The 25,715-nt window shown below is 43.0% G+C and overlaps 1 protein-coding gene across 2 annotated transcripts; it reads right to left on the reverse strand.

Moving 5' to 3' along the window:
• Positions 1–424: 424 nt before the first annotated feature.
• LOC134578131 (cysteine-rich motor neuron 1 protein-like) lies at positions 425–23,980 on the reverse strand. 2 transcript variants are annotated; one of them, XM_063437127.1, is made up of 4 exons: positions 23,603–23,980; positions 12,798–12,971; positions 10,006–10,152; positions 425–710 (listed from the first exon to the last, which is right to left on the reverse strand). In XM_063437127.1, the coding sequence occupies exons 1-4, from the start codon at positions 23,883–23,885 to the stop codon at positions 469–471; spliced, it is 846 nt and encodes a 281-aa protein (XP_063293197.1). In that variant the 5' UTR covers positions 23,886–23,980; the 3' UTR covers positions 425–468. The 2 variants fall into 2 exon arrangements, with proteins under 2 accessions (XP_063293197.1, XP_063293198.1); XM_063437128.1 differs by lacking the exon at positions 23,603–23,980 and adding an exon at positions 13,957–14,067.
• Positions 23,981–25,715: the final 1,735 nt, after the last annotated feature.

Consider the following 25,715-nt stretch of genomic DNA (forward strand, 5'->3'; position numbering starts at 1 on the left):
TTATAAACCCTTGCACAATTAAAATGTGGACCTGGCCACTACTCAATAAATATATACATGTTTATTTAAAGCAGTTGCCATTTTACAGAAAATGAGATAATAAATGTAATCTTTCCATTTTTTATAGTTTTCGAACAATCAGTACAGTTTCTGGAATGAAAGGGAAAAAAAAGCCTTGAAATGACACAAAAGGAAGATGACATATATAAACATGTTTAATATTTATTTATTAAATATTTTTTAAACTAAAAGTTTAAAGTTCATTTAGTTCATTTGTTCACATTCAGAAACTTTTTTTGACATAAATTAGTCAAGAGGGTTTAAATGAAACAAATAAAAATGTTGATATACTGAATCTGTGGACATTTTAATGACTATCAAACATTTTTTTTGGGTGGGGGGGGAGAGGGGGGAGGAAGGGAGAGAAAGATTTTTTCCTAAGAACATTGTCAATCGAAACAGAGATCTTCACAATAAACACAAGAACTTATCACAGCATTTTCCTGGGATTCCATTTGTTTCTTTGATCATTATCTTCCTCTTTCCCCTTGGACAATCATTTTTGCATGAATTAAAATTACAGGAACAAAAGCTTGGCACTGTAGGACAACATTCTCCAGCAGGTGTATGCGGCTTAGTAGCCATTGAGTCACTGGGGCATTTCAGGTTTTTTACTTCCGGACAGGTAACGTTGGCACATTTCTGCTTGACTTAAAAAAAAAAATAAAAAAAGCATAGGAATTTTTTTTAGAAAACTAAAAGAATACATGTATAAACATTTTTTCCATGATGGCATTTCACCATCCAATAAGTTCAGAGTGATGTACGTACAAGGAACTATAAAATACTTTGCCTTAATTAGCAATGAGTGAAATATTAAATAATGTTATCATATATATCTACTAAGATGTCAGCATGATTAATGCTATAAGATTACAAAGAAAACCCAATAGACAGATAAACAATTGAATATATGTATATACAGTAATGTAGTTATATTTTAACCGTATAACCGGCAACCTAATTTTGGCTAGAACAATTATGCCTGGGCCTTTTATCTTTCTCTCAACACCCTGTGTGAATTTGTTTCTTTATAAATGCATATACCCTATGTGTGAATGTGCGTGTATATTTATCTATCTGTCAAGTGAATTTTAAATGTAAGCCCAGGATAGCTCAAGTGAAAGTGTTGCTGACTTAGAGAATTTTTGCAGTTTGACTCTTTTGACGTTGAATTTGAAATTCAGTTTGAAATTCTCTGTTTGTTAAATAGATTTGTGTGTCCTAGTATGTTATTGTGTGCTTGTGACTGTGTGTCACTGTATGCAGGTATGTGATTGTGTGTGAACGCATACCTCCCAACTTTGGGAGGTATGATAATCACGGTAGGGGAGAGGCATATAGAAGCAACTCAGTGATATTATAGGTGAATTTAGGGTCAAAAGAGCAATAGAGAAAGCAGGATTGACTTGGAGAATGTCTATGATTCAGCTATATTATCCTAAATGTTTAAATTCACATTAAATTCCCTGCAATTTTCACTTTAGTGAATAACAGTGAGGAAATAATTTTGTGGTTCTACCTGCAATCTCTTGCTTTCTAATATACACACACACACACACACACACACACAAACACACATATATATATATATAAAGATACCCCAAGTAATTGCACAGCGCAACAGTGACAATACTTTTTAAGACTTTGAGAAACCAAATGGCTGTGAAGATTTTTCAATTTAATCAGCATATTGTGTACTAAATCTGTTTAGTTATGTACTAATATATTATATTATATAATTATACATATGTACGAAAGACACTCTAAGCACCATCTTTAGCTTAATGAAGCCGTTGGGTGTAAAGATCATGCCTCTGCAGCCTCAGTGCTCTATTCTCTGTTATTTACGAGTCTTTTTGTTATGCAGCTCTAGCCACACCTGGCTGTGAAAACATCAAACTGAGTTCGAGAATTTGCATGTCCCTGCTAAACTAAAACTCTAGAGATTCTAGCTGAAGCTGATGGGAGTTAATATATACATCTGGTATAATGGGATAGTGAGGGAACCACTTGGTAACTGTAACGTTCACTAGGGAACCCTAACACCCAGACGGGACAGAGTAGAGAGAATTGCAATACTGATCCTTGGAATGGTCGGATTATGCAAAAAGGATAGTCAAAATACAAGCCGAGGTCAAGGGAAACAGAGACGGAATAACGAGAGACAAAGCCAAATATCAGTAACCAGGAAATCCAAATAACAAGTGCAACACTCAATGGTAAACCAAAGACCACAACAGGGCACTGAGGCAAGGGAGAGGTTAGCTTAAATACACAAAGGGTGTGTCTGATTGGCTAATCTCCAATTAATGTTAACCACAACCTGTGGGAGGAGTTTATTCCCTCCCTTGTGGTCTCTGAGGTCATCACTGTGTGCCGGTTCACATGACCGGGTGCAGCACACATATAAGGAATCTGCTCTGGATTGTGCAGCGTCAGAGACACTGCCAGTGTGGAGACAGGGACCAGATGATGCTGCTCGCTGTGATGGGGTAAGCAAGGTCGCTGCGAGCGGCGCGGGGGGCAGGGGACCTGACAGTAACAAGAAACATTGGATTGTACAGTGTCAGACACTAAAAAAGGAAGCAAGTGCTGGCCAAAAAGGGGCTGCAGAGGCCAGTTATATAGCTAATACACGGTAAATATTAGGGATTAGGAAATATTTACTTGTGCAAATTTATTTGCCACAAATATATGCTTTAGAAAAATATTTAAGTTTGAAGATAGCTACACTTTAATTCTGTATTTTAATTTTTTTTTATTAATTAATAAGAAACAATAAGCCTCTATTATACCCTCCAGTTTCATCCATATGTTCGCATCTTCACAAGTGTTCCTGTGCGTATTGTTTGCATTGATTTAATGTTGTTGCACTTCTGCTGCTGCTGGTAGCCCTGTCATTTCCCTTATTCTTTGTTTTACACTTGGAATCAAGTTTTTAAATAGTGAGTTTATCATCCTCTTAATACGTTTTCTTTTATTGTGCCCTTTATTAGAATGTCTGTAATTTAGTCTACGGCACAGCTTCAGCTGCCACTGACAGTACTATTATTTTGCAAAAAATAACTCTCTTTTGGATAAAACTAGTGTAAATTAGATTTTTTAAAAAGATCAAAGCTGCCAGCTAGAGTGATACCTGGGTGCTTGGATGAATGGTAATATATGGTACTATGATGGTGTAAGGGCATTAAGAACCTTTGGGGCCCTAGCCAGGTTACCACACAAACACTGAGCCATACAAAAACATTCACAATACAGCCACTGACTCATACACACACTCACTGACACATACACTGACCTATACACACTCACTGACACTGACCCATTAACACACATACACACTCACTGACACAGACACTGACCCATAAACACACATATACAGATCCATGCACACACACAGACAAACAAACACTGACCCATGCACACACAGCCACAGTGCAGACACTGACCAATACACATACTCAACCATGCACACACTCACAAACAGACAGACAATAACCCACACACTAATACACAAGCACTGACCCACAAACAGACACTAACCTATGCGTACATATACACTGATAGACAGATGCTGACCCATACAGACACACATACTGACACACTGATATACAAACACTAACTTATGTACACATATACACTGATATACAGCTGCTCACCCTTACAGACACGCAATCGGATACACGTCCACTGACCCATGCACATTGACATTCATATACGACACACAATGACAGAATATATATTATATAGGCCATTCTCGGCAATGTACCTTTGGGAGAAGGGGATACAGTGCTGCCCGGTGCTGGTTACTATAGATGTGTCAGAGACTCACTCTAGATATCATGGATCATAATTCAATCGCCGAACTGTAGATGGACAATGACACACCCAATTCATCTGGTCCAATAACTAATTCTAGTCCCCACATTCAAGGCTAGCCCAGTAATGTGCATAATGGCATCCCCTAACAAGCCTCATATGATTAGAATTAAATAGAAGCATATTATAGAAACATAGAAACATAGAATGTGACGGCAGATAAGAACCATTCGGCCCATCTAGTCTGCCCAATTTTCTAAATATTTTCATTAGTCTCTGGCCTTATCTTATAGTTAGGATAGCCTTATGCCTATCCCATGCATGCTTAAACTCCTTTACTGTGTTAACCTCTACCACTTCAGCTGGAAGGCTATTCCATGCATCCACTACCCTCTCAGTAAAGTAATACTTCCTGATATTATTTTTAAACATTTGTCACTCTAATTTAAGACTATGTCCTCTTGTTGTTGTAGTGTTTCTTCTTTTAAATATAGTTTCCTCCTTTACTGTGTTGATTCCCTTTATGAATTTAAATGTTTCTATCATATCCCCCCTGTCTCGTCTTTCCTCCAAGCTATACATGTTAAGATCCTTTAACCTTTCCTGGTAAGTTTTATCCTGCAATCCAGGAACCAGTTTAGTAGCCCTTCTCTGAACTCTCTCTAAGGTATCAATATCCTTCTGAAGATACGGTCTCCAGTACTGCGTACAATACTCCAAGTGAGGTCTCACCAGTGTTCTGTACAATGGCATGAGCACTTCCCTCTTTCTACTGCTAATACCTCTCCCTATACAACCAAGCATTCTGCTAGCATTTCCTGCTGCTCTGTTACATTGTCTGACTACCTTTAAAGGACCACTCTAGGCACCCAGACCACTTCAGCTTAATGAGGTGGTCTGGGTGCCAGGTCCTTCTAGGGTTAACCCATTTTTTCATAAACATAGCAGTTTCAGAGAAACTGCTATGTTTATGAATGGGTTAAGCCTTCCCCCTATGTCCTCTAGTGGCTGTCTCATTGACAGCCGCTAGAGGCGCTTGCGTGCTTCTCACTGTGATTTTCACAGTGAGAGCACGCCAGCATCCATAGGAAAGCATTATGAATGCTTTCCTATGTGACCGGCTGAATGCGCGCGCAGCTCTTGCCGTGCGTGCGCATTCAGCCGACGGGGAGGAGAAGAGGAGGATCGGAGGAGGAGAGCAGGAGGAGATCTCTCCGCCCAGCGCTGGAAAAAGGTAAGATTTAACCCCTTTCCCCTTTCCAGAGCCGGGCGGGAGGGGGTATGCTTTTAACGAGTATGCTTTCCTGGCACTAGAGTGGTCCTTTAAGTCATCAGAAATAATCACCCCTAAATCCCTTTCCTCAGATGTTGAGGTTAGGACTCTATCAAATATTCTGTACTCTGCCCTTGGGTTTTTACGTCCAATATGCATTATCTTGCACTTATCCACATTAAATGTCAGTTGCCACAACTCTGACCATTTTTCTAGTTTACCTAAATCATTATCCATTTGGCTTATCCCTCCTGGAACATCAACCCTGTTACATATCTTAGTATCATCAGCAAAAATACATACCTTACCATCAAGACCTTCTGCAATGTCACTAATAAAAATATTAAAGAGAATGGGTCCAAATACAGATCCCTGAGGTACCCCACTGGTGACAAGCCCAAGCTTCGAATATACTCCATTGACTACAACCCTCTGTTGCCTGTCACTCAGCCACTGCCTCACCCATTCAACAATATTGGAATCCAAACTTAAAGATTGCAGTTTATTGATAAGCCTTCTATGTGCAACAGTGTCAAAAGCCTTACTGAAATCTAGGTAAGCAATGTCTACTGCACCACCCTGATCTATAATTTTAGTTAGCCAATCAAAAAAATCAATAAGATTAGTTTGGCATGATCTCCCTGAAGTAAACCCATGTTGTCTCTGATCTTGAAATCCATGTGTTTTAGATGTTCAACAATCCTATCCTTTAACATGGTTTCCATCACTTTCCCCACTACTGAAGTAAGGCTTACTGGCCTATAGTTGCCCGACTCCTCCCTATTACCTTTCTTTTGAATGGGCACAACATTCGCCAACTTCCAATCTTCTGGGACTACTCCTGTTATCACTGATTGGTTAAATAAATCTGTTAATGGTTTTGCTAGTACACCACTAAGCTCTTTTAATAGCTTTGGGTGTATTCCATCAGGTCCCATTGACTTATTTGTCTTTACTTTTGACAGTTGAAATAGAACCTCTTCCTCTGTAAACTCACGTGTAATAAATAACTCATTTATCCTTTTTCTTAACTGAGGTCCCTCTCCTTCATTTTCATCTATAAATACCGCACAAAAATATTCACTGAGGCAGTCAGCTAGACCTTTATCCTCTTCTACATACCTTCCTTCTTTTGTTTTTAATCTAACTAATCCTTGTTTTACTTTTCTTTTCTCATTTATGTATCTAAAAAAAGTTTTGTCCCCCTTTTTTACTGACTGTGCTATTTTCTCTTCTGTGTGTGATTTGGAAGCTCTTATAACTTGCTTAGCCTCTTTCTGCCTAATCTTATAGATCATTCTGTCTTCCTCACTCTGGTTTTTTTTTTATAATTGATAAATGCTAACTTTTAGTTTTTTACTATTTTGGCCACATCTGCGGAGTACCACAGTGGTTTCTTGATTTTTTTGCTTTTACTGACAAGCCTAATGCAATTTTCTGTTGCTTTCAGTAGTGCAACTTTTAAATAATCCCATTTCTCTTGGACGCCATTTAAATTGCTCCAGTCAGTTAATGACTCCTTTACACATATTCTAATTTTAGAAAAGTCTGTTTTTCTAAAGTCTAAAACTTTTGTTTTTGTGTGGTATGACTCAGTCACTGTTCTTATATTAAACCACACTGACTGATGATCACTGGATCCTAAACTTTCACCTACAGTAATATCGGATACCAAATCTCCATTTGTTAACACTAAATCTAGTATGGCCTCTTTACGAGTTGGCTCCTCAACGACTTGTTTTAGAGACAATGCCAGTAGGGAGTTTAGAATATGTGTGCTCCTGGCACAAGCAGCTATTTTTGTTTTCCAATTTACATCAGGAAGATTAAAGTCACCCATGATGATAACTTCCCCCTTAATTGTCATTTTAGCTATTTCCTCAACTAGTAGATTATCTAACTCTTCAATTTGTCCTGGGGGCCTATAAATCACACCTATACGAATTACTGTGTGATTACCAAATTCTAACGTAACCCAAACGGACTCTATGTTCACCTCACTAACTTTTATTAGGCTAGATTTTATGCTATCCTTCACATACAGGGCCACCCCTCCCCCTTTCCTGCTTTCCCTGTCTTTTCTATAGAAAGAGTACCCTGGTATTGCTATGTCCCAGTCATTTTTCTCATTATACCATGTCTCAGTAACAGCGACTAAATCTACACTATCAGTTGCCATTATTGTAACAAGTTCATGGATCTTATTCCCTAAACTGCGAGCATTTGTAGACATGACCCTAAGCTTATCATTTTTTAACCCACTTGCTACAGGCACCTTCTGTCCTTGTTTTGGGGGACAATTGGATTGATGTTTTATCACCCTTTTGCCCCCCCCCCCCTCCTAGTTTAAATACATCCTAGCAAAACCTCTGAACTGCTCATTGAGAACATTTGTTCCCTTTTGAGAAAGATGCAAACCATCTTTTTTGTACAGTTTATTTCCATTCCAAACAGAGCTACCATGAGAAATAAAGCCAAATCCTTGCTCCCGACACCATTCACAAAGCCACAAGTTAAAGTCCCTAATACGCATCCGCCTGTCGTTCTGAGTGTTATGCCCAGGCAGAACTTCATAGAATGACAGTGTGGAAGCAATCTGCCGTATATCATTGGCAAAAACACTAAAAACTTCCTTAACCTCTTAAACCTCATTGCAAGCCAAGTCATTTGTCCCTAGATGGACAAGTACATCCAATTCCCCTTCCTGCTTTGCTCGCTTAACAATATTACAGATACGTCTCCTGTCTCTGTGAGCAGTAGCTCCGGGAAGACACCTCACAAGACCACCATTGTCCATCTCCACACCTCTTATGATGGAATCCCCCAACAACAACTGCTTTCTATTAGGCCTCACCATAGTCTCCAAGCCTCTCTCCACAACATCACTAGCCTCAGTGCCTCTCTCCAGAACACCACTAGCCTCAGTGCCTCTCTCCACAACACCACTAGCCTCAGTTCCTCTCTCCACAACACCACTAGCCTCAGTTCCTCTCTCCACAACAACACTAGCCTCAGTGCCTGTCTCCATAACACCATTACACTCTGAAAGTGCATAAAATGAATTATGTAGAGCAACAGACTGTGCAATATTCCTTTTATCCACAACTCTAAGTCTACCAGATCCTACAGTGATCCATCTGCCATTCCTAGTATGTCTCTGTGGCAGTGGCTTTGCAGCAGTTCCAGCCTGAGTTTGTTTACCAGATAATTTACAAATCTCAGACTTCAAAAATACAATCTCCTGCCGCAAGATAGAGAACTGTCTACAGATTAGACAACAACCAAACCTCCAAAAAGTGGAACGTGAAACAAATGCATAGCAACTATTACACTGAACTAAGTCTGCCATTCCAATAATGCGAATAATTTAAATCAAACAAATCTTAACTTTTAATTTATCCTCCTGAATACCTCAGATTACCTCCAGTTTATCTCCAGAATATCTCCAACCACATACTTAGAAGCAGCACTCCCCAGAATATCTCCAACCACACACACTTAGAAGCAGCACTCCCCAGAATATCTCCAACCACACACACTTAGAAGCAACACTTAGATGAAGCAACCAAGCTATATCAGCCAAGCTAATGACAACAGACGCACACAGTAAGACACTCAATGACACACTCTAACACTAACACACACACACACACTAACACTAACACACACACACTAACACTAACACACACACACACTAACACTAACACACACACTCTAACACACACACACACTAACACTAACACACACACTCTAACACTAACACCCACTCTAACATTAACATACACACACACACTCTAACACACACACACACACGTTTAAAAAAAATAATTAATCCCCATAGCCTCCCTACCTTTGGGAGAGCTGAGGGGATTCCCTGGGGTCCAGTGGTATCACCAGGCAGGCTTTTTTAGATACATCAAGACGTGTGATCCACCTATCGTATTGTATGTATTGTACTTTTGTATTTCTTAGAGTGGTATAAGGGGTTCCCACTCAGGTGGTTTGTAGCATCCCTTGCTACCACACTTATCTACTTCTATCACATTCACTGCATATCCTTCTTTACTTTACTTTGACTTCAGTATTGAGGGTGATGGACCACCTTTTTGTTTACTCTTGCTGTGCATGTGTAGAAGTGGGAGATAGCCTGGGTCATTGATTAAAGTGTGACACTGGGTTTAGCTTTATACTCTAGTTAGCAGCTGATAGGAGCACTTGGACATCTCTGAGTAGGAGATAGAACATTTGCATATATTTTGTTATCGATCCATGTCAAAAACCCTCCTGATTGATATAAGGATATAAGGAGAGCCCTTTAAGTAGCTCATACAGCAACAATATGAACATTCCTTGTGATTCACTTTCAGCAGGAACATATTTTCATCATTTTACCATGCCTGTACGCTACTAGAGGCTAAGGCTGTAGTTCAGCGGGTGTTTTTCACCACATATTTATTGAGTGCTTCTTAGTGGCTACCATGACTTCTACTTGACCGCACACTGGTGACAGCCCAAAGTGTTTAAACATGGTGGTGACATTTAGTAGCATGTCAGGTTGGGAGTATACTTGAGAGTTTACTTCTGAAATGGTCAGAGCTTACTTGTCTGAACCTAATTTACATCCTACTGAGGAGCCTCTGAGCTACTGGGATGAGAAGAAGAGTGTGGTATTGTCATGTTCACCAAACCATCAAAGTGAGCATGTTTTTCTGTTACAGGGAAAGTTCATAGCAGACCTTAAGGCTAATAGGACAAGGACTGGGCATACCCTGGGACTTTCCATTATTGGGGTTAGGAACTACATTATTAATCCCATCTGCATAATTTCAATATATTTGAAATACACTTACCCAATGCAGTGTTGCATTGCATTTGATCTTTAAATTTATAGTTTTGTCCACAAGGCACTGGTCCACATACACATTTATCATCAATGATATTACATCCACTTGTATAGCACTGTATATTGTATCTTCTGTATAGTACCTCCTCATGATCTATAGAGATAAACAATCAGAAATGGATAAAAATTATGAGTATTTTTTCATGCATTAAAGAACGTTAATAACATTTGCCTTTTGTATTGTCTTTGGTCCAAGATTATTATTATTATTATTATTATTTTTATTATTTAAAAAAGCACTATCAAATTCTGCATCACTGTACAATAGATTGACTAACAAACATGTAGTTACAACAAGATGAGTTGGACATATAGGAAGCAAAGCTGCTGTGGACCCTGCTTAACTGAGCTTGTATCACTGTGCTCAGGCATACAGTGTCTAAAATATATGTGCCAAAATTGCTGCAGCTATAATTCTAGCAACTCCCTCATCACAGAAGAATGATTATGTCATAGGTATTCACTTCGCATTGCATTAGGGTGTTCACCCAGACAAAAATATAGTCTACACATTACATTAAAAAAATACTAATTTGGGGGCAGGGCCTGAAAGCCAAGATGGCCGGATGTGTCCCTTTGTAGCTCCTGCCTCATTAAGCTAAATTCCAGCATTTAACAATAATAATCTGGCTACAAGAGGGTACTAAACTGCTGAAAGGCTAAGCATATCACCAAGTGTGCCATTTTGGTACTGGCCTGGGACATCTTAAGGAACAGCTAACTTGCCTGACCTGGAGGCCTACTGAGTCTGCAGCACCAGCGCAGTGGAGAAGCGCCTGATTTCGACGCTGAGCGCACGTCTCTGAGCCACCACTTGCTGCCGCTTAACCAACCCCTCTTTGGACCAGTTGGGGATATCCCAATTCTGGCTGGGACCTACAAATTCAAAGGCAGAACTCCCTCAATGCAGACTTGAGAACCGCATGGTGCGACCAAGATGGCCGCCACGACGGAGCTACAGCTTACCTAAGGGCCAAGAATGAAAAGCAACACCGCTGTGACCTGAAACCAGAAACACTCTTCTACAGACACCCGCACCTGTCGACTTGCTTCTCTGGCACTTTGACCAAATTTGTTTGACCTTTTGGGCAAGGCTGAGTGCCCGGGGACATCCCTCCTCTCCTGTATGCCGAGCTGCACTTGCTCCTGTAAGGCCGACTACACTTGAATGGGTATCACCCTGGAGAGAGGCCAAGGAAGAGATGGCGCAGGAAGCAGGTACAGCAGAAAATTGGGCCCCATCGCTCTGGCCCTCGCACACAATGCAGCCCAGCCTGGAACAGAACCAACAAGTATACGCACTCCCGACACATCCAACCTGTTCCAGGAGCCCACCACACATGTTCCCAGCTATACAAGTCCTGCTGTCGACAGACTAAGATCCTGCTTTGGTCATCCTATTTGGCTGCTTGGGTGACTGGCCTGGGTGGAGAAGCACCAGCGTGGTGGCTGAGGGGAACAGGTGCTTGGACTTTCCACCACTGGGAATAGACTGATAGGCTCATGACCAGGCCTGCTGCTTGGCTGCCACACTATGCTGGAAGGTTCTTGCTGTTATACTTAACTTACATAGATACATCTGTCCCAATGGTTACCATATCTTATAATCAGCTGCAGTTACTAATTCAGCTTGCTTCACTCTTTCCTTGCTTAACCTATATTGAGCTGTGCTTCTGCTACCTATTTTCACAAAATGTGTGGTTCCCTTGACATTTACTGATATGGCTATCTATTATCTTGACATGTATGTTCTTCAGAAATGTCTCACTATTAATGTCTGTTTTGCTACGCACTACAAAAATAAAGAATGTAAAAAAAAAATATATACCAATTTATAAAATTAACATTCTAGAAATAACCAGTTATATACAGAGAAAGTAATGAAATATTTCGTGAAAATCACAAACTAACTCCAAATCAAGCAAAGGTTCCATGAGTGACCTAAATATGGAAGATGATGTATATCTGTCCCTGCTTTAACCCAGTTAATAAATTAATTATACTTGCTTTATCTGCCTTACTTTGGGGTTGGGGAACAAGGCGTGCCTACAAATGTTGTGCCTTTAGGCACCTGACATGTAATTTGGCCCTGTATGCAATTATATTGGCAATATGTGAATGTTAATAACGTATTCTACATTCAGTAATAATAATAATTAAAGTTCAGTAGCGCTGTACACTGGGGTGGACTAACAGTCAAGTATTTGTAACCAGACGAGTTGAACACACAGGAACAGAGGGATTGAGGGCCCTGCTCAATGATCTTACATGCTAGAGAGAGTGGGGTAATTAGACACAAAAGATAGGGGTATGGTAGAAAAGTAGGTTGCTAGGATAATAATAATAATAATAATAATTTAAAAAAAACAGATTACAGAACAGATTTTTTGACTGGTAGGAAGTTTTACATTTATATGCTGCAATTATCTAATGAATTCATGTTTGGTAGTGCAGAGACAAATTATATATCGCATTATAAATTGTATATGCTTTAAACAATGCAGTGCTTGATGTGCACAGAGTTTTCATGGCTTCAAGCATAAATACTGTCATTTATGAGCATTCTTTTATTAATTGAAAAGATAATATAAAAAATATCTTAGACAGGAAGGGTTCTAATACTTTAAGAGGAGAACAAAATCAATTTCTATTATAGTTATTACTTGATTGAAAGAAAAAAACATGTACAAAACAATATAAACTTTAATTAGTATACAAAGCATGTTTATGGTACTTTACCCTGATCAGACTCCACCTGCATGCGACATCGAGCCTCAGTCATAAAATTCATAAAGCAAGTCCTTTTTTTTACACAGTCACAGGTTCCCATGACCTTAAAACATGCTTCATATTCGGGACATAATTCGTCATCATCTTCAAAATAGTGTGCGCCTGTGGAGTGCTTTCTCATAGCTGTTAATGTAAGCAAGCAAAATAAATTATACTTTGACTTTTGGAGGCTAGAGATAGTGTTGTAAAAAATTGGCAATTTGGAATAAAATTAGACGTCTTGGGGCCCAATACAAAACCATCAGAAGAGCCTTTTCGCAGAAATACATATGCCCAAATACTCGCACACAATCTTAAATAGACAGTTACACATATATACACATATTAACTGACACAAGCACACAGGTACCTACTCTAGGCATGTCTTTCTCCACATATATATAATTTGAGATACATATATTCAATCCAAAACACACACATACACACACACACACACATACACTTACCCCCTATGTTTAAAAAACGCAGACAAATTATATAACAACGGGTGTCTTGCCCTCTTATACATCATCATTAGAGCGATGGGAGGAAGGGATAATCATTCATGGATTAATCATGGACATTATGGTTTACTCCATAAATGTACAGGAAAATCGATAGTCAGTAAGCAGAGTAAACCCTTGCTCCAATACATAGTATATATCAAGCAGATCATGGACATCTTCAACACTAGCTATAATTTCATATAAGGTAAATTTCACTATTGTTGCTAGTTAAACTTTACATAGTTATCAAAAAGCCATTGGATGATCTTGTGCCTGTAGCATAATATGTTTAATATGTATATAAAGTAAAAACAGTAGAAGGGGTAGCGCCACAGAATGCCCACTAGGGTACAGTAAAAACAACTTAAAATAGTAAAGATATATATATACACAAAATGTCCAAATAATAAAGTCAAGAGGTCAAATAAGTCCAAAAAAGTATTCCAATGTAGATGCAAATATACATTTTCTAGAGGTGATATCTGGAGGTTATGTGCAGGGTTCCTCTATGTGGATGTCAAAGAGGGTCAGCAGTGAATCCGTATATAATAAAAAGAAAGGAGATAATGGTGCAGTATGTACATGCAGGGAGTATTTTAAAAAGGATAAGATATCCTACTCACGTTTTATGGAGCTTGAACTAGCTGCAGTATGGATAGCGTATAGTGGTACAATCCCCACTTAAATGATACGTACATATAGCGTCTCAGTCGTGTGTGGACCATAAAACATAAAAAGAAACTCCAGGAAAATAGATAACAGATATTGTACTTGTGGCAAACCTAGCCACTTCTGGACTATATGTATTGCAGGTTGTCCATAGGCTGAATGTATACTGTATGTCCTTACCTGTATAAGTGCTGTGTTATGGCCGTTCGCATGCTGGCAGCCGTACGCTGCCAGCATACAAAGCATTAGTTCGACGAAACACGGCTATTCCAGCCGTTCGCCGGACGAATGCGGGCTCCCCAGGTAGACCACACATTCACAAGTCGTGTGGCACCAATTAACCGATTGCAACAATGTTGCAATCGGTAATTAAGGGCTCTCCTAGGTGGCCGCCGTCCTGCTACCGACCATGCGGCGGTCGGCCATCTTGGATCCTTTGTCTCTGCAGCGGTGTTCGGTCGTCGAGAGCCTGGAACTGAAAACGGCTACTCAATGATCCGAACACCGCTGGACTTCTAGAGCGTTCGGGAGTTCCGCGTTCGGCACATTCTGTTCCCCATAGATGTTCGGTACTTTTAAACCGAACTCAATGTTTTAATGTATTTTGTGCGGCGTTCGGTTAGTTTAGCTGGGATCAGAGCGGTATTCTCACTAAATGTGCCCGCCGACCCCAGCTATCTACCGAACGGTCATTCGTCTAAAAGCGAGCAAAAATGTATAAAATATGGATTTCTATATAAATTGTCGGTTTTGCTCCACGAGGGGATAATCCACTTAATCGTCCATTTTAGTGGGAGTATCCCTCTCGTGTAGCAATGCCTGTTGGGATAATTACAATGCCTGATGGGAGAAATCCCCTGTAACAGCTGTAAGGAAACCCCTTGCAAGGGGAACTGCATAAATATGGAAGTCTGTGAATAAAGCGAGTTAGTTGACTCCCAAACTGTGTTTCGTCCGGTTATTGGGAGGATGGGGAATATTGCCGTGCTTTCTGTCTTGACTGTGGATTTCCTGAGGATACCAACGGATATCGTGGACTAATATACCGCGTCCCGTTACAATTGGTGGCAAGCGACGGGATCCGAACCTTACAGCCGAAAAACGGAGTTCGTGTAACTGGAACTACCGAACGAGGAAAGCAAAGGCAATTCGTATGGAGATTGACTATACCATACTGAAGCGACAGACGTTAAAGGAACTACTGGAAGCCAGAGGGAAAGTAGCCAGCAGCAAAAACAAGGCGACAATCATTGCCGAGCTGATGGAGGGAGACCAAGCCCGCAGCGCTACCCCCCCGGTAGTTATGGAGGAAACGCTCTATGAAAGAGAAATGAGGACCAGGTTAGCGTTTTTGCCGCAACCGATATCAGATGCCACGTTACATATGGTAATGGCAAATGTGCAGGAATATGTTATGGCACACAGCCCGCAACACACCCTGACTCGAACCGAGTCAAACCCAGGGTCCCTCTACAACCCAGTAAAGCCCAAGATCCCGTACCAGGCCTTCAGGGCTTTTTGCGAGGAAAAGGACGAGATAGACGGGTACTTGCAGGACTTTGAAAGACTGTGTGATCTGCATGAGCTAGAACCGTCCGTATGGGTGCAACTGCTAGCAAGCAAACTAGCAGGTCGGGCAGCCGAAGCGTACCGTGCTGTACCCAGTGAGGACAGCAAAGATTATGCCAAAGTAAAGCGGGCAATCTTGGAGAGGTATGCCATTACCCCAGAGGCATACCGGCGCAAGTTCCGACACTTACGCAAACCAGAGCGAGATTCGCACGCAGAATGGGCACACAAATTGGATCAAGCCTCCCAAGGGTGGATCCAGGCCAGCAACGCCACCACCATGGAGGAATTGCGCCAGCTGATGTTGCTGGAACAATTTTTTAATGGATTATCTCCGGAGACACAAGAATGGGTACGGGATAGGAAACCCCTTACCCTAACGGAAGCGGCTAGGTTGGCCGATCAACATTTTGATGCCCGGAGACCCCAGGGACCCGTAGCCAAAAGCTACTCCCGACCCCCAGGACTACCTAGCGCTACAACACCCCTAGCGCCCACCGCTGCCCCGTTCCGTCCCTCACAAGGACAGATACCGCCACCGTCCAGATACAACGGGCGGGCCAACATCCAATGCCATTCCTGCAAACAATGGGGGCATATGGCCCGGGAATGCACCCAGAATCGCAGCAGGCCCACCTGGAATCAGGGCCGTCCAAACCCCGCACCCAGGGCGGCTGCGCACCATTACCAGAGGGACCCCGCCACTCAGGATTTATGGAGTGTGCAGGCGGAGGAACCTCTGGGCATATTGCACGAAGTCATGTCGGTCCGAGCCACGGATAACCGGCAACATCATCGACAGCTGGTAACTCTTGAGGGAACCGAAGTACAGGGTCTGCGAGATTCGGGAGCTACCTTAACCCTGGTAGCCCCCCATTTGGTTTCGGAGGGCATGCATACCGGCGGATCTGTGGCCGTTCGGGTAGCCGGGGGAGCTGTATACCGACTACCCACGGCGAAAGTACATTTGAACTGGGGTGCGGGAGAGGGGACAGTAGAAGTGGGACTCATGCAGAACTTACCAGCAGATGTGGTGTTAGGGAATGATTTGGGTCAGATGACCTCCGCCTTTATTCCACAGGCACCCTACCAGGAAGCCCATCCAGTAACCACACGGCAACAGGCACGCACCACGGCTACACCGATACACTCTGAGGCTCAGGTAAGAGACCACGACCCTTCCTCGACTTCCATATCCTGGGATACCCCGACTACCTTTATCACCGAAGTACAGACCGATCCCACATTACAAGTCTATAGGGACCGGGCACAAGCTGCCCAGACCGGGCTAGAGGGGGAGCATTACACGTGGGAAAAAGAGTTACTGTACCGTATCACGGCCAAGGATGTGGGGGGGTCCGTCACTTTGACGAACAAACAACTAGTGGTACCCCGGAAGTATAGGCAGGAGCTGCTCAGAATTGCTCACGATATTCCCTTATCAGGACACCTAGGGATGACCCGTACCCGGTACCGCCTAACACACGCGTTCTTCTGGCCCGGGATCTCACAGGATGTGCGACAATATTGCACGTCCTGCGACGTCTGCCAGAGGGTAGGAAAACGAGGGGATCGCCACAAGGCCAAGTTATGCCCCCTTCCCATTATCGCCGAACCCTTCAGCAGGGTCGCCGTAGATATAGTAGGGCCCCTGCCAAAACCCAGTCCTTCTGGGAAGAAATACATTTTAACTGTGGTGGACTACGCCACCCGATATCCCGAAGCAGTAGCACTCTCTAACATTCACGCGGAAACCGTGGCGGAAGCTCTGATAAAAGTATTTTCCCGAGTAGGGTTCCCCCAGGAGATAATATCTGACCGGGGCACTCAATTTACTGCTGAGGTTACCCAACAAATGTGGAAAGTGTGTGGCATTAAGCCCATAGTCAATTCAGCCTACCACCCCCAGTCCAATGGACTATGTGAACGCTTTAATGGGACGTTGAAGCAGATGCTTCGGACGTTCGGGGAAACCCACAAAGACTGGGAGAGATTTCTACCTCACCTGCTCTTTGCGTATAGAGAGGTTCCCCAAGAATCGACTGGGTTCTCCCCATTCGAACTACTGTTCGGGAGGAGAGTACGGGGACCTTTAAACTTAATTAGGGAGCACTGGGAGGGGGAGAGTATCGCTAGCGAAACCCCGATAGTATCATACGTGCTGGAGTTCCGAGACCGACTGGAGGCGCTAACCCAGGACGTACACACCAACCTCCAGGCGGCCCAACAACGTCAGCGGCGATGGTACGATAGGGGAGCCAGGGACCGCAGCTTTCAAGTGGGGCAGAAGGTTTTAATTTTAAAACCTGTCCGCACAGATAAGCTGCAGGCCGTCTGGCAAGGCCCATACCAGGTAGTGGAGCAGCGATGCGACACTACCTATGTGATTGGCCCCTGCTCCGGGGTAGGGAAGAGACGCATGCTTCACGTCAACCTGCTCAAACCCTACCACGAGCGGATAGAGGATGTGACGGCAATCTGTGCCTCAGCCATGGAAGATCAGGAGAACTTACCACTACCTGATCTGCTAGAACAGGAAGAGCCGGTAGAGCCCTCCCGGGGGGTTCAACTGGGGGAGCGGCTAAGCCCTCGCGAGCGTGCCCAGATACAGGAGCTGATCGTAGCTAAAGGGGCTACGTTCTCTAATTTACCTGGGTACACTCCGCTGGCCACCCACCGAGTTGAAACCCCGGGACAGCTACCTATGCGGCAGGCCCCATATAGGGTCCCGGAATCCGTCCGGACTCATATGAAGGCCGAGCTGGATGAAATGCTGCAGTTAGGGGTTATCGAACCCTCAGATAGCCCCTGGGCATCACCGGTAGTCCTGGTGCCTAAAAAGGACGGCACCACCCGATTCTGCGTTGACTACCGGAGGCTGAATGACAAGACCGTGTCTGACGCCTACCCGATGCCCCGTATAGACGAACTGCTAGATAAAATGGCACGGGGCCAGTATCTCACTACAATTGACTTATGTAAGGGATACTGGCAGATTCCTTTAGCCGACTATGCCATCCCCAAGTCGGCGTTTGTCACCCCGTTTGGCCTGTACCAGTTCAAGGTCATGCCCTTCGGGATGAAAAACGCTCCGGCTACTTTTCAGCGGATGGTAGATCGACTACTGGACGGCTTCCAAGACTATGCCTGTGCCTACCTGGACGACATAGCCATCTTCAGCCAGACTTGGGAGGACCACCTCCAACATATAGGGGCGATCCTAGATCGTATTGGGGGAGCGGGGTTAACGCTGAAACCGAGTAAGTGCCACATAGGGATGGCCGAGGTGCAGTATCTAGGACACCGAGTAGGGTGTGGGCAGCAGAGACCCGAGCCAGCCAAAATTGAGGCCGTGGCCAAGTGGCCTACCCCCAGGACCAAAACCCAGGTGCTAGCGTTTTTAGGGACTGCAGGGTATTATAGGAAATTTGTACCCGACTACAGTACCCTGGCCAAACCCCTGACGGACCTGACCAAAAAGAACCTTCCCCGACTGGTTGTCTGGGCCCCAGAGTGTGAGCAGGCATTCCAACAGCTCAAGACCGCACTAACTAATGCTCCTGTGTTAATGGCTCCTGATCCAACTAAAAGATTTCTTGTCCACACAGACGCTTCAATGTTTGGATTGGGGGCAGTGCTGAGCCAAGTGGGAGCCGATGGCGGAGAACATCCCGTAGCCTACTTAAGCCGCAAGTTGTTACCCCGCGAAGTAAGCTACGCCGCCATCGAGAAAGAATGCCTGGCCGTGGTGTGGGCCCTTAAAAAGTTACAGCCGTATTTGTATGGACAACCTTTTTCCTTACTCACAGATCACAACCCGTTGGTGTGGCTAAACCGTGTATCTGGGGACAATGCCAGGCTGCTGCGCTGGAGTTTGGCGCTGCAGCCCTTTGACTTTACCATCCACTACCGGCCAGGAAAACAAAACGGTAACGCTGACGGGTTATCCAGACAGACTGAACTAGAGAAGTGATCTGTGAGTACTCCCCCGGACATCCCCAAGCCGATCCGTTGGGATCAGACTGTGTATGCCGGCTTGGTTCTGGGGGAGCATTGTGGCAAACCTAGCCACTTCTGGACTATATGTATTGCAGGTTGTCCATAGGCTGAATGTATACTGTATGTCCTTACCTGTATAAGTGCTGTGTTATGGCCGTTCGCATGCTGGCAGCCGTACGCTGCCAGCATACAAAGCATTAGTTCGACGAAACACGGCTATTCCAGCCGTTCGCCGGACGAATGCGGGCTCCCCAGGTAGACCACACATTCACAAGTCGTGTGGCACCAATTAACCGATTGCAACAATGTTGCAATCGGTAATTAAGGGCTCTCCTAGGTGGCCGCCGTCCTGCTACCGACCATGCGGCGGTCGGCCATCTTGGATCCTTTGTCTCTGCAGCGGTGTTCGGTCGTCGAGAGCCTGGAACTGAAAACGGCTACTCAATGATCCGAACACCGCTGGACTTCTAGAGCGTTCGGGAGTTCCGCGTTCGGCACATTCTGTTCCCCATAGATGTTCGGTACTTTTAAACCGAACTCAATGTTTTAATGTATTTTGTGCGGCGTTCGGTTAGTTTAGCTGGGATCAGAGCGGTATTCTCACTAAATGTGCCCGCCGACCCCAGCTATCTACCGAACGGTCATTCGTCTAAAAGCGAGCAAAAATGTATAAAATATGGATTTCTATATAAATTGTCGGTTTTGCTCCACGAGGGGATAATCCACTTAATCGTCCATTTTAGTGGGAGTATCCCTCTCGTGTAGCAATGCCTGTTGGGATAATTACAATGCCTGATGGGAGAAATCCCCTGTAACAGCTGTAAGGAAACCCCTTGCAAGGGGAACTGCATAAATATGGAAGTCTGTGAATAAAGCGAGTTAGTTGACTCCCAAACTGTGTTTCGTCCGGTTATTGGGAGGATGGGGAATATTGCCGTGCTTTCTGTCTTGACTGTGGATTTCCTGAGGATACCAACGGATATCGTGGACTAATATACCGCGTCCCGTTACAGTACTCATAGTAATCAAAAAGAAAAGGTAGTGAGGAAAGCTCCTCGTGAATACGGGGTGCTTCACCTCACAACCACTACCCCCCGTTTGAATATCAAACAGTTAAAACTCAAAATAACAAAAACTTTAATAGAACACGAATTGTCAAAAACATACACCCTATAATCTCACCCCAAATCGTGAGGATTAAAAAGAAAAATGAAAAAGAAAGACTGTAATTATAAACTGTCAAAACAGTACAGCAAAGATCCTTATAGGGAGAACAAACGGCAACAGTGGTCACATATATGCAACAAAGTTGCAACTGTAGAAAAAAACCCTGTTACTGAGAACAACCTCCCAAGGGGATTCAGCCTATCTGTAGTACATTTAAGCCAGGAGACAGCAAAAAAAGGGGAATTAACCCATACTAAGCAATCCTAGGGAAAACCAAATTCAAGGTTTCCCTGTTACGACTTCAGAAGTTCCTATGGTACATGTAATTCAACGTTTTCAATAATTAAAGACCTGATGTGTCTAGTGTTTACCAAAAGGAAATAAATCGAAAGGATAGAGAGATCAGATGTAGAGGAAACAAAGTGTGGAAAAGAGCTGAATCTAAGCAGAGCTAAAAACGGGGGGCTCTGTCCCTATACCAGCTCCTATATCCTAGCTCAAATGGCAGTGGTCCCTATAGTAAAAAACGGGATCAATCACATCTAGATCTCTAAGTGCAGGGTATCCAACAGGCTGTCCGAACAGTCAGTAAAAACAGTAGTCCAGTTACCGGATCATTTGGAGCTTGATAACATGTGTCAAAGTAAGCTGCCCAGAACAGTCAGTGAAAGCAATAGCCCAGTTACCGGATCATTTAAATCTTAGTGACATGTGTCAAAGTAATCTGCCCAACGCGCGTTTCGGCGGTCTAACCGCCTTTCTCAAGGGCAAGTAATGCAAACTAAACCTCTCCCTCCATGCCTTAAATACCCAGAACTCCCTACCTGTAAAGTAAAGGGAGGAGTTCGGAAAGTGCCCGCCAGCCGAGTACTCTTGATTGCAGCTGGCCGATGCGAGAGGTATGCGCATGTCCGTGTCTAGTTTCTAGCGCATGCGCGGGGACTTTACATTCGTAAATGTATGTCTTCATTTGTGGGCGCATGCGCCTAGACTTAGTATTCGGACGGAGCAGTTAAACCACTAGAAGAGACTGATCCACTTGTTTTAGGTGTGGAAATAGCTCTGCAGCTTAGAGAAAGCTGACTGAGACAGCCCTTGAAAGCTTAGATGCAGAGCTACAATCCCTAAATCGGGATCTATCAGGACAATTCTTATCTCATATTAAACAACTAGGATCAGTCTTCATCATAATAGAGTATAAATTACATATAAAATCCTAGTCTCATCCGTCATCCCAAAGACTCTTGACAGAGAGGGGATGATGGATATGATAGATTGTTAATCCTAGTATCATGTGTTCATACCTAGTGCTGGCAAACGGATAGGAGAGAAGAGGCAAAATTAATGGTCATCAGGAAATTATGTATCAAAAAATAATAAGAAGAAAATAAAATGGTTCGATCAAATATTATGAGCAAAATTTATATGTACAATGATAGAGTGGTATATACAAGAAGAAGAGGCATGGTTCAAAATAGGAAGGACCTAAGTACTTGGTCCATATCCTTGGAGAACTGGATATATAGAAACATCACTCATCAGATAAATGGGGCAAAAGAAAAGCCCTCTTGGTTGGAGTGTTTTTAATCTATATATCCATTTGGATTCTCTCTGTCTAAGAGTTCTGTCAAAATCTCCACGTCTTTGGTTCCTCCTTACTAGTTCAAGGCCACAGAACCTGAGGTTATTAGGATCACCCTGGTGATGTTCTTTTAAGTGTCTAGATACAGGTGTTTCTAGGCGATTCCTTGGGGACCTTACATGTTCCAAGATTCTCTCTTTGAAGGCCCTAAAGGTCTTGCCCACATACTTTTGTCCGCAGGAGCATGATAAAAGATACACTAGTCCCTTGGTGTTACAGTTAAAGAAGTCTTTTATCTTTATGGAACCTTCGCCTGTGCTGTCACTTACAGTTTTTGAACCTTTTGAGATGTACCTACAGGCTACACACCTACCACAGCCGTATGAGCCACAGGGTGGAGTGCCTAGCCAGGTGGCTCTCGGTTGTATTGGGGTAGAGAAGTGGCTTGGTACCAGCATGTCGCGAATGTTCCGTCCCCGTCTTGCCGTAATATCAATATGTGGACCCAGGACATGTTTAAGGTGGACATCATTAAGTAATAAAGGCCAAAATCTGTCCAGGGACCTTCTGACTTCGGGCCAGCCTGCGTCGTATGTCGCAATCATACGTATCTTACCTGCTTCCCTAGTGGTTTTGTTGTCAGGGTTATCGCTGAGGAGTGCACTTCTCTGGGTCCCTAGTGCCCTTTTGTATGCCTTCTTCAGGCAGCGATTCGGATAACCTTTATCTTTGAAGTGGGCTCTAAGCTGTTGTGCTTTAAGTTTAAAATCTGAGATGTCGCTACAGTTTCTGCGAAGGCGGAGGTATTGGCCCGTGGGAATGCCTTCCTTCAGTGGTCTTGGATGGAAACTACCCCAGTGGAGAAGTGAGTTTGTAGCAGTTGGTTTTTTGAATAGTGTGGATTGGAATGTACCTCCCTAGATATTGTACTCACTTATACCAGAGCAGGCAAACTGCTCTATGGATGGGGCGTGGGTGGAATAATCCCCACCAAGGATATATCGTGAGAGTGATGCTCACTGGAGATAAAAAATCAGATGCCAGGCAGTATAGGATAAAAGTAATAAAAAAGTAGCAAGAATAAAATGTAGACTAAAAAAGAGTAAAATGGCACAGAAAGAAACCAAAATACCTTTATTCATACAATCTAAAATAATATCCAAATAAAAACCACAACGCATTTCACCTTAACCTTAACCTTGTGGAGGTAATAGGTATATGTATGTATTATATATATGTAAATATGCATATGCATGTAAATGTGTGTGTATAACGATACTTACATTTACAGACTCCAACATGTGGAAGTTCAACAAGTGTCTCTCCAGTGATATTTGCACATTTCAGATTTGCTGCACAGTAGCCAAGTACCCAGGATTCTCCACCGCAAGGTTCCCATTCTTTCTTAGAACATTGTGTACAGCATCCACAAGGATCAAGTGTATAACTGCCAAAACAATTTACAGGTCGTGGGGGGCATGTTATATTTGCACAAGAGCAATTATAAGCCACTAGACCCGGTATCAGGGAAGAAAAAAATATGAACAATACATATATAAATCTCATGGTTATGTGAAAAAAATGAAATATACAAGCTAAAATAATTATTTAGGGGACTGCAGGCCATGTAGATTCCCTGATCTATTTTAAATGAAGCTGTGCTTGCCCAGAGTATTTATTGGGAAGCTCAGGAAATAACACAAACAAGTAATACAAACAAAAAAGATTCACTCGCTCAGTTAATTATTTATTCTGAGGTAAATATTGTAAATTTCCATGAATCTCAAGGCAATATCTGTCCGTAAATATTGGTGATTGAACTGTCTATTTAGAAGAGCTCAGTGATTTGCTTTGTGGCACTGTCATACTGAGAATTGTCAATTTCTAATGTAAGGCCAAATTAGTAAAACTGCAAGTATTACTGAATTTCCCCCCCCCCCCCCCCCATTTTTACTATTTCATCCTAAGCTTTGGAATTTGCTTTGAATTTACTTTGAATTCCCAGAAATTCTCCCATTGGTTTCTCTCTCCCCTTTATCCCTGTCTCACAGTGTTCCCTTTTATCATGGTTATGTAAGGGAACCCAAAACTCACAAACCCTAATCTACTGAGAGAGGTATAGCCCGTATTTACCGGGCCTTAGAATGGCTGGATTTACCGTACAGAAAAGTCAGGAAGAAAGTCGAGGTCAAGAGTAGGAGAAAACAGGACAATTGTAGATTATGCTAGCTTTAGTGTACCTATAATCATTAATTTTATTAATGACAGGAGGCGAATATTTGCTTAAGTCTCTCTTTATTAGAACTCCATAGCAGCACATTAACATAGAGCAAAGCAACCAATCAGAAAAAAGTTAGATACAATAAAGCTCCCCTCCCCACACATAACTTCCTCTTTCAAGCTGTGACAAAACAGAATAAGAAACAGAATAAAACCATGCAGTGTGACATAAGTCCTTGTAGGCAGTGAAGTCAACGATGTCATCCAGTCGAAAGGAAATTTCAAATGTGGTGCCACAGACAGATTATAAACTGAAACGAGAAAAACATAGCTTAAAGGACTGGTTAGATAATGAAATTTACTCTGAAAAAACATGCAGTCACCCATAGAATTCTCCGATTAACCATGACTGTGGCTGACAAAGCACTCCTAAGGGCACGTCTATCCTGAACTTCACCAACTGGGACAGGGTGCGGGTCGACATTCCTTGGAAGACTGCGAAGCCCAGGTATATGAACAAGGGGATCGTAAAGTGAGGTTGAGATCAGTCCAGGGCATCCTCTTGGGAGAGTAATAAGGAATCACCAAGAGCCTGCACTTATTTTGGAGAGTAGATATGTTGACCTGGCCGGACCGGTCGTTCCCCAGGAAACACAGCAAACATTGGTACATGGAACAGAAAACTTCCAATTCCGGAGGTTAAAAATAGTGTGTAAACTCGTCCGACTTATTACGAATAAGAAGGCTGGATCAGTAGAAACCCCTGGAGTCAGATGGGAAGCTAACATACTCTTTAGTCGACCAGGGTCTGGAGTTTGACATCTACAAGCGCTTGGCAGTCCGCCGTCCAAACCTGGTTCGGTGGGAATGGTTTCTGTATAGTGATGGAAAGGAATAGTTCAAAATGGTTGTAGTAATGACCCCACTGTCGTTCAGTCCTGCCGGAAAAAACAAGATGGGGTCTGATGAAACACTCGTCACACTGAAGAGTGGGCTCTATTGAGTGTGGTGTGTAAGTCCATGTGTTCGTGAATTCTTTAATAATGTTTCTCCAAAGTCTAGGTCCAAGGGCAAGGAACCCTATTCTTAATTCAAGGTCTGCAATCTCGGCATCTATATGAAGGAATGCCACCTATCTTCGTTCAGGGCATATTGACACCTAGCGTTGTCTAGTAG

Source organism: Pelobates fuscus, chromosome 11 (assembly GCF_036172605.1).
Source record: "Pelobates fuscus isolate aPelFus1 chromosome 11, aPelFus1.pri, whole genome shotgun sequence".
Taxonomy (NCBI): Eukaryota; Metazoa; Chordata; class Amphibia; order Anura; family Pelobatidae; genus Pelobates; species Pelobates fuscus.